This window comes from Dreissena polymorpha, chromosome 3 (assembly GCF_020536995.1).
Source record: "Dreissena polymorpha isolate Duluth1 chromosome 3, UMN_Dpol_1.0, whole genome shotgun sequence".
In the NCBI taxonomy this organism is placed as follows: domain Eukaryota; kingdom Metazoa; phylum Mollusca; class Bivalvia; order Myida; family Dreissenidae; genus Dreissena; species Dreissena polymorpha.
Window position 1 is genome coordinate 130,174,102 of NC_068357.1, and position 12,791 is coordinate 130,186,892.

At 34.0% G+C, this 12,791-nt stretch overlaps 3 protein-coding genes across 24 annotated transcripts in view; 2 read left to right on the forward strand and 1 right to left on the reverse strand.

Moving 5' to 3' along the window:
* The window catches only part of LOC127871440 (nucleoredoxin-like), a 205,077-nt gene extending 199,766 nt beyond the window's left edge, over nt 1-5,311 (forward strand). For both annotated transcript variants that reach the window (XM_052414381.1, XM_052414380.1), the window contains exon 7: nt 1,988-5,311. In XM_052414381.1, the coding sequence (XP_052270341.1) occupies nt 1,988-2,182 (195 nt within the window). In that variant the 3' untranslated portion in view covers nt 2,183-5,311. The remainder of the gene's footprint in view (nt 1-1,987) is intronic.
* The window catches only part of LOC127871444 (synaptosomal-associated protein 29-like), a 153,279-nt gene that overhangs the window by 120,555 nt on the left and 19,933 nt on the right, over nt 1-12,791 (forward strand). The window lies entirely within an intron of this gene.
* Nucleotides 1-12,791, reverse strand: part of LOC127871437 (breakpoint cluster region protein-like) — a 232,114-nt gene that overhangs the window by 102,585 nt on the left and 116,738 nt on the right. The window lies entirely within an intron of this gene.

The following is a 12,791-nucleotide window of genomic DNA, read 5'->3' on the forward strand; positions in this document are numbered from 1 at the left end:
AAAAAAAAATAAGTATTATTTTATGAAATTAAGTATTATTTTCTTTTATATTTTTAAAATAGCGTGTAAGTTAAGGTTCATAATCAAAAATAAAAATTACCTTAATTAAAAAAAGTAAAAATAACAACTGGAAATTATTGTAAAACATGGCTTGGCTATCAACACGTGGTTGGTTATGAAGGCAGGGATTTTATCAAGCTATGCCGGTTCCAGTCAAATCTCTGCGCGGAGGTTGGGATAAATAGCCAAATAGGACCAATAGCCAAAGAACTAGTCATTGTAGAAACATTTTCCTGAGAGTTCTGTTTCTGTTTCCAATATGTATTTTAAGATTTGGTCTTCAAATTATTCTTGTTTACAAGTGTTAGCCCCACTTAATTGGGAGTTCTGTTAAATGGTTTACATGGACTGGATTTTTTACATGTGGGAGGCCTACTGTGGGTACAGCATTTTGTTGTAATAAATAAAACTTAACCCTTTGCATGCTGGGAAATTTGTAGTCTGCAAAAATGTTGTCTGCTTAATTTCTAAAAGTAGCATTTTCTTAGATTTTTTTCAAAGAATACTATCAGAATAGCAAACAGTTTGGATCCTGATGAGACGCCACGTTTTGTGGCGTCTCATCTGGATCCAAACTGTTTGCAAAGGCCTTTAAAATTCGGTTCTAGCGCTCAAAGGGTTAAAACACATAATTGCTGCTGGTAATGTTGAGCTATTTTTAATTTGAAGAATTGTTCTTTTTATAATATGTTGATATAATTATCAATTTAAATTGCATGCAAAATCATCACATGGCCACAAATTTGATTTGTTTATTTCACTAAATAAATAGTTTTTTTGCTTACAATAAACCAATATTAAATGTATTTATTAAATTAAAGAGTAAGTGCATCTATAACAGTTGGAAAGATGAATCCATAATTCATGTTGGCAAATGACAAGAAATGTTTGTTATAGGTTGTTTGTCACCCATTTCACAAATATGGGGTCATTAAGTGGACTCATTTGTGGCTTCATACAATACTCTACTCAATGTTATAACATGTGGAATGTTAATGAAATCGAATAAAGGAGCACTGACCTTTATTCAGTGGCAGTTTCATTGCTAGGAACAGGGTATGAACAAATATTAGATAGATTAATATTCATTTGGCTATTGGTCCTCTACCAGTACGTCATGGAATTTAACAATTTAAAAAAAAATTAAACTATTAAATTATTCGTATTTAGAGAATATTCTCTCTGATAATGAAATGTTAAGTTGATTAAACTTATGAAAATGTATTCCACTGTTTATAACCAGTATAGAAGTATATTGTGCAGTGACTAAATGTTGGAATGCAAATTGTCCTCACAAAATATGAAAAGGTACAAGATCATTTTGACTTTTTCATCTAAAGTTGAACATATATCAGTAAAAAAAAGACAATCAAGATGAGGGTTCAGCTTAAAAAATGTATTTCAATGTGAGCAACATCTGGAGTTAGGCTGCCCGCATAAGACCCATTTTTGCATGATGCAGCTCATATCAGATATTATAGCTTTACACTTGACATTTTATTGTCCCCTACCGGTTTCACCGGAGGGGACTTATGGTTTGCGCTGTGTGTGTGTCTGTCTGTCTGTCAGTCTGCCACACTTTTCTGGATCCTGCGATAACTTAAAAAGTTCTTCATATTTTTTCACTTGAACTTGAAACATGGATAGATGGCAATATGGACATTATGCACGTCATTTCATTTTGTTCCTACATCAAAAAATCTGGTTTCTATGGCAACAAATAAAAAACAAATCTGACAATGGTGGAGCCGGTTGGGGAAATATATTGCTTGGCAATAGTCTTGTTTTTAATATTTTATCTGAATTCAATTCTTGATCATTATGAATTAGTTTTGGACTTTAACATGTCTTAAATCATGAATGTCAATATCCTATGTTGCATTTCTTCTCTATCTTAATTTAGAGAGTCTGATTGTTTTCTTTGCAGGACGATATTTGTGACCCTGTACGCAATTTTGCCGCTCTTCCGGATAGCACTCCCCTGTTAACGATACTGGATTTCCCGGAGCAGAAAGTGTACATCAGTAAGGAGAGAGAAAATATCACGTCTAACATTGTGTCCCAATTTGTTCAGGACTATCTCAATGGAATATTGCCCTCCCAGGCAATAAGGCATAGTTAAAAACTGTTAGCATAGTTTGCACAACTATCAGTTTCATAGACTTTAATCTGTCATGGAAAAGGTTAAATAAGTACTACAGTGTGTTGTAAACGCATGGCAGCAATTAATTTAATGGAGGAATTTTGACAGAAAAGATTGATAATTATTTTATGCAGGGTATATCTTTTACATACCGGTACTAATGTTTCATCTTTGTCCGACTAAGGGCTATAGTGTTCTCATGTAGTATTTTTTGTTATGCATCGTTACATTTCTAGTTCTTAAAAGGCATTTAACATTTCTAGTTCTGACAAGGCATTTAATTCAAATATCAGCACAATAGCTTGTATTTGTTTTTATGTGGATTTTGTGTTTGTATGTTTTATTTCATGTTTTAAATTACAAGAACTGGATTGTGTGTGTTGTGAAGAACAGTATTTTATTTTAAAAACATGAAGCATGTACTTGAATTTGTAATCTATTAATCAAGTTGTTTATGTTATTAACATTGCGTACTTAATTATGAGCACAAAATATGAAAAGTTATAAACACTTGTTACAAATAGAATTAACACTATATGTAGTAAATGTAACGGGTTTATACAGATATGTTATATCTGAGAAGTGAAAAATATATCAAAATATTATTTTATTTCATTGATTGCAATGTGAACTTTTGCATTTTGGTCTGTTAGGTTTATTTAACACAATTATGCTTCAAGTTAGTGGACTCTCCCATCCTTCTAAATTGGATCAATTTATTTCCAAAATTAGGGATGTCTAGTATATTTATTTCTATATTTAGACTATTTCTTACAGGAATTCCTTTAAGCAAACAGTGTAGACCCAGATGAGACGCCGCATCATGCTGGGTCTCATCTGGGTCTAAGCTGTTTGCCAAGGCCTTTTTAGCTCACCTGAGCACGTTGCTCATGGTGAGCTTTTGTGATCGCTTTTTGTCCGTCGTCCTTGTGCGTTGTGCGGCGTCAACAATTGCCTTGTTAACTCTCTAGAGGCCACATTTATTTTCCAATCTTCATGAAATTTGGTCAGAAGATTGGTTTCAATGATATCTTGGATGAGTTAAAAAATGGTTACATTTGCTGGAAAAACATGGCTGCCAAGGGGCGGGGCATTTTTCCTTATATGGCTATATATATGGCTATAGTAAAATCTTGTTAACAGAGGCCACATTTATTGTCTGATCTTCATAAAACTTGGTCAGAAGATTAATCCCAATAATATCTTGGACGAGTTCGCAAATGAAGCCGGTTGGTTGAAAAACATGGGGCATTTTACCTTATATGGCTATAGTAAAACCTTGTTAACACTCTAGAGGCCACATTTATTTTCCGATCTTCATGAAACTTGCTCAGAAGATTTGTCCCACTGATATCTTGGATGAGTTCAAAAATGGTAACATTTGCTTGAAAAACATGGCCACCAAGGGGAAGGGCATTTTTCCTTTTATGGCTATAGTAAAATCTCGTTAACACTCTAGAGGCCACATTTATTGTCCAATCTTCATGAAACTGGGTCAGAAGATTCATCTTAATAATATCTTGGACGAGTTCAAAAATGATGCCGGTTGGTTGAAAAACATGGCCGCCAGGGGGCGGGGCATTTTTCCTTATATTGCTTTAGTAAAATCTTGTAAACACTCTAGAGGCCACATTTATTGTCCAATCTTAATGAAATATGGTCAGAAGATTTGTCTTAATGATATTTTGGATGAGTTCGAAAATGATTATGTTTGCTTGAAAAACATTGCCGCCAAGGGGCGGGGCATTTTTCCTTATATGGCTATAAAAGGCTAAAGTAAATTCTTGTTAACACTCTAGAGGCCATATTTACTGTCCGATCTTCATGAAACTTGGTCAGAAGATTCATACCAATAATATCTTGGACAGTTCAAAAATGATGTCAGTTGGTTGAAAAACATGGCTGCCAGGGGGCGGGGCATTTTTCCTTATATGGCTATATAAGGTTATAGTAAAATCTTGTTAACACTCTAGAGGCCACATTTACTGTCCGATCTTCATGAAACTTGGTCAGAAGATTCATACCAATAATATCTTGGACAGTTCAAAAATGATGCCGGTTGGTTGAAAAACATGGCTGCCAGGGAGCGGGGCATTTTTCCTTATATGGCTATAGTAAAACCTTGTTAACACTCTAGAGGCCACATTTATTTTCCGATCTTCATGAAACTTGGTCAGAAGATTTGTCCCAATAATATCTTGTTATCTCAGGTGAGCGACTTTGGGCCTTTCAGGCCCTTATGTTTCTAGACGCTAGGCATAAATGGGTTAATTAAGAAGAAAGATTATCTGCAACATTTTCTTTTAAGTCCATTTTTTAACAACTTGTTTGAACATGCTTTATATGAAGATTTAGGACATACCAGTCCTACAGTAATTACAAATTTGCACATTCAATTTGCAATGACAATGTTAATGGTCATCATTTTGATGATGTCTTGTTGTTTGAATGTGATGAAAGTGCAATCAATTTCTTAATCTGGTGCTTTTTTTGTCTTATGCATACTTTCTTACTGCCATAATCTCTTTTTGAGAAATTGCAATTGCTGGCATCTGTTTTAATGATACCATTGTAATGTAATACTGTTTGGATATCTGCATTAATTTCTCAAAAGAAAAAAAAAGAAAAATATATTTTCATTTGTATTTACCAAATTTTTATATCAATTAACTGCAGGTTATAACACACATTAATGTGTACCACAAGTGAACACAAAACATTCAATTTCATTAAAATGGCATGCATGTGTATCTCACGAAGCTGCACATTTTGAGTGGTGAAAGGTCAAGGTCATCCTTCAAGGTCAAAGGTCAAATTTATGGCTTCAAAGTGGCGCAATAGGGGGCATTGTGTTTCTGACAAACACATATCTTGTTTAATATATTTCAGAGATTCTTACTTTTTTATCATTTTTTGATTAAAATGATTAACTTATTTTCATGTGTTTGTTTGGATTTGATATTCTTTTTAATTTTGTATTTTTATGACAACTGTAAATATTAAAGCGTAGATGTATATGTCTTAAAAACATGTTATGCAATAACAGTCTTGTCGTTTTATAATGTTTCTTTATTAGTGCTTCTAAAGTGAATACAAAATGTTCTATAAGAGTTGTTTTCTCACTTTTATCTCACCTCAGCACATCATGCTTATGGTGAACTTTTGTGGTCACCTTTTGTCTTTCATTTGTCATGTGATGTTAACGAATCCCGGACAATCGCTCCTTCGGACAATCGCTCCTACACTAAATTTGACAGGGCGGACAGTCGCTCCTACGATGTTTTGACAGGGCGGACAATTGCTCCTACGATGTTTAGACAGGGCGGACAGTCGCTCCTACATTATTTTGCCAACCCGGACAATCACTCCTACATTCTTTTGTCAACCAGGACAGTCACTCCTAAGTAATTTTGACTCCACGGCAAAGCGCAGTATAGGCCGATCAAAGGCTAACACCCTAATTAACCGACAATTAATTTTGCCAACTTGTTAACAGTAAGCCGATGCAACATGGGACATTCGTTCCCACATTACATTTATGCGAATAAGTGCCATTTTGCAAATGGAATTAACATAAAAACCGCATAGATGAAATGTTGTTCTTTATTTCATTTGTATTTATGATATGACATATATATAAAATTTGTAAACATATATGCACACAAAATACGCAAACGAAAGCGCATACAAACGAAAGGAAACACATATGTACATTTGGAATTCACTGTCCGGGACGCACCAGACGCGTAGGTAGCGTCAAAGTAGTCCACTACCGATGTGAGGATGTCTGGTGTGGACTGCTTCAAGTATGCCATCCTGCTGGCGACGTCATCCACGGGTAGGAACGCATGGCCGTCTAACATGCCACAAAAGTGACGGATTTCCTCATCCTCCCTGTAGATACTTGCCAATCCCTCGGCCTGGATGTGTCGCCAAGTCGTCTGGGTCAGGTGGTAAAAACAGCCATGGATGCGGATAGAGTGAATAACCAACCTCACTGCGTTGTGTATCCCGAGTTCTGCTTCGTGCGAATGAGGATTCGTACTGTTCACTTGTTTTACCTGAAATCAGAAGTTATATTTATATAATAGCAAAGAAATAGTAATTAAATAACAATAAAATTTAGTTTAAATAAAAAAAAACATGTGTTTCTGGCAAATAAGGTAGCAACAATCAAAAAGTCTTAATAATACGCAAACATCCTTTTCAAGTACAATCTGTCAATAAATATAATTTAATAAATAATTGCTATATCAAAAATGGTAATATCAATCGATAGTGACCACTTTGACACCTATGATGTGCGAACCGTGCATAAAGATTCAAGACTGGCGTCACATTTCCGTTAATTAAGGTAAGTAAACAATTGGTTAGGTCATTGTTATCACATTTGACCCATTGATGTTTGACGCTGAACGATTTCTTAATTGGCATTTCTATTATTATTAAAATAGTGTATTAAAGTGATACCGCACGATTTTTATATATGTTAAATTGTAATAATTATACTGATAAAATGTTATACGTATATGTTACAATAACACAAAATAGACAAGAAAAATGATTACATTGAAGACGAAATTCATAAATGCAACATGCTGGCGAATTCGACTGTACAGATATTTTCGATTTCAGAATTAAATTTCTGGCTTATTTCGCATTTTTCGACACATGTTCTTCTTAACTTTTTTATTTATTTTAATTTATATTGAAATATATGTATAATAAGTTTTTTTACACAGTTTATATAAATTCATAAATATCTGACAAAATCGTGCAGTCTCACTTTAATCGTGAAGTTTTAAGTATATTATTTACACAACGAATGTTTCGTGAGCATGAATGGGCATAATAACTTTTAAGTTATTGTTATATGTCTACTTACACTGAGATCTGTTATGAGCAAACCCTTGCAGGAATCGGGACGACTTTTACTGCATACCCATCGTCTTGTAGACTTTGACGTGTGCTTCTTTGAATACGAGTGACCGTCTAAGCATAGCACAGACTGACCGCGTTTGTTCGTTAGAAGTTCCATGTTGGAAGTGAATTTGAACATTACAATATATACATATTGTTTTCACAGTTTGCTAAATTACATTTAAAGAATCGACAAACTGAAACATAGTTTCTTAATAAGTAAATAAATTAATTAAAATCACATTGATCGGCTCATGTTGAGTCGACTTACTTTTAACAAGTCGTTAATTTTAATTGTCGGTTAATTATAGGTGTTAGCCTTTGATCGGCCTATACTACGTTTTGCCGTGGAGTCAAAATTATGTAGGAGCGACTGTCCTGGTTGACAAAAGAATGTAGGAGTGATTGTCCGGGTTGGCAAGATATCTTGGCTGGGTTCAAAACTGGGTCACATGAGCTAAAAAACAAGGTCACTAGGTTATAAAGGGAAAAAGCTTGTTAACATTCTAGAAGTCACATTTGTTTAATCTTCGTGAAACTTGTTTGAACACTTCATCTAATGATATCTCAGTTAGGTTTGATAATGGTTCCAGTTCACTGAAATGATGGCCTCAAGCCAGCAGGGTAGTTTTTTTTATATTGTTAAGTAAAACATTGTTAACACTATAGAAGACACATTGATTGTCCAATCTTCATGAAACTGTCAGAACATGTGTTCTTATGATGTATTGATTTAGTTTGAAAATGGTTCTGGCTAGCTGGTGAACATGGTTGTCAGGTGACAGGGCACTTTTCCTAATATGACTCTAGTGACAGCTGCCTTGTTAATTCTCTTGAAGAAACTTTTTTGTCCAATCTTTATGAAACTTGCTCAGATTTTTTTATTTTGATATTTCAATTGAGGTTGAAAATGGTTTCAGTCTTTTGAAAAACATATGGCAGTCACACGATGCTTCATTTTACCTTGCTATTTTTGGATAATGTGCAATCTTTTAACACAGGTTGCAGTTGCTTCTTTCTTGGAAAGATTATTACAACAAATAAAGAAACACTATGATAGTATGATCTGGAAGTTCTTAGTGGTGTTGGTGGCGGTGGTGGCGGCGGTAGTGGTGGATTGGTAGAAAAGAAGATCTTATTAACTTCATATAAGTAAAACATGTAATATCTTTAAAAAAAGATATACGGCGTTGATTGTGGTTGGAGTTGGTGAAAGGTAAAGAATTCAATGAATGAGATCAAAGATAGCGAATGTCTTTTTTGCGCAGTTCAGCTGAGTTTTTGCGGCTTAATTTACATTATTACATATTGCTAGTCATAAACCTATAGATACAAAACAGACAACCAAAAGAAGAAGTGAAATTAAAACATATGAGTCAACCGGCCACACGCAAAGTATCCATACATATTTTAAATATTTATACGCGCGTTCTTTGAACAAACCTGTTTTAGTGGTTTTTCGGGCATTGTGGTGAATATTTCTATTTTTTGTCGACTGTATATTTTTCACCACATTGGAGAAACTTATTTATTTCCGAATAAGAAACAAGACATTTTAATAGGTTAGTTAGTTTAATATTTTTTAATATTCCGTTAACAAACTTAATACAAATAACTTCACTGTTCTTCACTGGTTCTTAACTGGCCCCAATCCATACTCAGTAAGTCCTTTATATAGTAACTCCGACGGCTCTGGCGGCTCCGACGGCTTTAGCGGCTCTGGCGGCTCCGACGGCTCATATTATCCGTTAAACAGCACCGCCTTATCGACGGGAATATTGTACACATACATACACACACATATATAATATATATATATATATATATATATATATATATATATATATATATATATATATATATATATATATATATATATATATATATATAGCGGAGTTTACTCGCGTACTTCGCGACAGGCATTGCTATTTGATTCCATTATTAACAGTATCGAGAATCATCGCGCTCATGCTTAATACATTAGTTAATATGGTGGAATAATTCTTGTTAAATTAATCAAAAATAATATTTATCACGGTATTGTTGAAAACACATTAAGAATCTATTATTGACATACCATAATTATATCGCTGAATATCTTCATTTAACATATTTCTGGTCTAAAAAAAAATCCATTTCACCTAGTTCACGCGATAGCGTCTGTATAATATAATGATTATTTTACTGGTCGCGAGCTGACCCTGATTCCTTGCGGGTTGGATTGCAATGCATTGAAGTGAGGCCACGCTTCCACTGCTGAAACGACGGCTTGTTTAAAACTTTATACTTTTAAATGTTCAATTTCGAAAACAATTTTAAATGGTTTGACCAAAAAAATATCAGGATAGGGAAAAACGATACTTTTATGAACTTAAGGTAGCGCACCTCTAATGATTTCCCGCGATTTCTTCGAAGGTTGAAGAGCCTACTATTAGGTGCCGTAGCCTAGTGGTTAAGGCGATAGACTAGAAATCTTTTGGGATATTCCCGCGCAGGTTCGAATCATGCCGACGACGTATACTTTTTTGCGACGCGTTTTATTTATTTTCTAACGTAATTTGATTTAATATGGCATATAAGCTATATTTATTGTTAAATATGTTGCAATTTTTATGCACATTCTTCAATTATTAAAATTAAAACAACGTTATGGCGAAATTGGGTGATTTACTGTTGAAAATACGAACCATGCATGTTGCATTTTTATTTTTTTTTCAAAAAGTAAACGGTAAATCTGTCTAGTTCTTGGTATTTTTGCTGTATATAGTGTTTCTATAAAAACTAAGTTTAAAATATGACTTAAATGATACTATTTTGAATTTTATGACACTTTGTTTTTAACCGACCCAATTTTTACTTGGCTGAAATCACTTACATTTCATGGCGCTCTTCCATAGATAAAAATTTGTAAAATATAATGTCTGTAAAAGAATACTTATTTCATCTTGTTTAATCTTTAAACACCTTTACAGCATCTGTACACACCAACTGCATGCCCATATTTGGAAATTTGAATGAATTATGGAACTTTTATATACCCCAGGGGTGAAAATAAACTGGACAAAAGCCGAGCGTGGGAGTGGTTTTGAAAAAATCGGTATATTTTTTTAAAAAGCATGGAAAGCCTACCTACAAATTTGCATGTAGTTCAGTGAAATGATGCTGATTAAGAAAATAATTAATAAGATTATATTTGGATATGTGCCCATTAGAGGTGCGCTACCTTAAATATACCAGTACACAGACAGGAATATGGAAGTTATTACCAAATATGAGAAAATAGCCTTTAAGTACAAACGCTCTGGCGCTAGCAATCCTCTGAAAATAAAAGTTGCATGCACAAACTGTATTGATGTCAAGAGTTGAGTGTAAAACTGTTCTATATATCAAGCCTTTTCATTACAAATAAAAAAAATCATGCTGAACACGCGGTAAAACAGTGTTATAAAGACGCGGTCATGTTTCCAATGTTCTGCTGGTATGCTCAAATCAGCCAATGGAATAAATGAAGTGTATTCATTCATGTCTAGCCCCGTGAAATTGTATTTGAATTTTATTGGACACTTACAAAGGTCAGGTAAGGTAAAAAGTGACGTTAAACAGCTATGCCGAAACATGGATAATCAGGGGGGCACGCGTATACGGGAGCTTACCGCGTTTAAGTGAGAAAGTTGTTGCAAAACTTCAAAGATGGCATCGTTTGTTGGATTTTCTTAAAGGAAGGGAGGATATTTTCACCCGGTAAGCCCCTTTGTATTTATAATTATTTTAAATGAATACGCCGTTTCGGCTCTCCGGTGTGTGTGCTTCCCTCGGTTTTTTGTTTCAAGATCGTAGACGTCGGGATATAAAAGTTATTGAAGGAAAACCGTCCACAAATCTGTTGTCTACTTACGGGACGTTCGAGAAATTGGATGTACAAATATCATTTTCTCTTATAATACACAGTATTGACACACGTGAACAGTAAAATATAAATAAAATCATGATTATTTCATTTGACCGACGCCGTTTTATCACTGATAATTAATTTATTGGCAAACGTTATTAGTTTAACCCCCTTATTTGGAACTGACTTCCTTTTAAGGTAGCGCACCTCTAATGGGCACATATCCAAATATAATCTAATTAATTATTTTCTTAATCAGCATCATTTCACTGAACTACATGCAAATTTGTAGGTAGGCTTTCCATGCTTTAAAAAAAAAATATACCGATTTTTTCAAAACCACTCCCACGCTCGGCTTTTGTCCAGTTTATTTTCACCCCTGGGGTGTATAAAAGTTCCATAATTCATTCAAATTTCCAAATATGGGCATGCAGTTGGTGTGTACAGATGCTGTAAAGGTGTTTAAAGTTTAAACAAGATGAAATAAGTATTCTTTTACAGACATTTATTTTTTACAAATTTTTATCTATGGAAGAGCGCCATGAAATGTAAGTGATTTCAGCCAAGTAAAATTGGGTCGGTTAAAAACAAAGTGTCATTAAATTCAAAATAGTATAATTTAAGCCATATTTTAAACTTAGTTTTTATAGAAACACTATATACAGCAAAAATACCAAGAACTAGACAGATTTACCGCTTACTTTTTGAAATAAAAATAAAAATGCAACATGCATGGTTCGTATTTTCAACAGTAAATCACCCAATTTCGCCATAACGTTGTTTTAATTTTAATAATTGAAGAATGTGCATAAAAATTGCAACATATTTAACAATAAATATAGCTTATATACCATATTAAATCAAATTACGTTAGAAAATAAATAAAACGCGTCGCAAAAAAGTATACGTCGTCAGCAGGATTCGAACCTGCGCGGGAATATCCCAAAAGATTTCTAGTCAATCGCCTTAACCACTAGGCTACGGCACCTAATAGTAGGCTCTTCAACCTTCGAAGAAATCGCGGGAAATCATTAGAGGTGCACTACCTTAAGCACATTTTGGGACCCGACTTCCAATGACAAACAGCTCTTTCATATGTAAAAGAGCTTGACATGATATACCTAACCATCTTAAATAATGTGTATATGTGTACTTTAATATTATAGTTTTATAGCATGTTACGTGGTGCAATATAAGTGTTTTCTTAATCACGTTACTTACTGTAGAATAATAATAATGCTGTTCGAAAAACCTGCCGACCAATTGAATCAATTCACCTATTTTCAAGAAGATGGGTTGTGTGGTGGCTGGTGTACGAGATAATAGAACGTTTATCTTTCAGTAATATTATAATTAATTCCATGTATTTTATGACGTGTCGACCTTATTCTGCTATGAACTTTTTTTAACCATTCTTTTACTGTCTTTTCAGATGATGCAGGTTAAAGGGCGAAAATAAGTGCATCTTTCGATGCAGTATATATAATCAGGAATTTTACATCAGGGGAGGATTGAGATATCATGCCCCATTCATGGACCACATGAGTTTAAATGTAGAATATGCAAGAAAGAATCCTTCAACAGAGCCGGACTAAAACAGTAAATAAAAAACATGAAGATAACAAAACATGTACAGCTGATGTTTGTAGTGTTTTTGTTTTATTTATAAAGTCTACATAGACACGTCTGACATATAATTGCTATGAGTGCTACTTACTTACACGTTTTATTCCGTATATGTCATGATGCTAGTTTCTCACTTTGTTTGAAAATAAACCA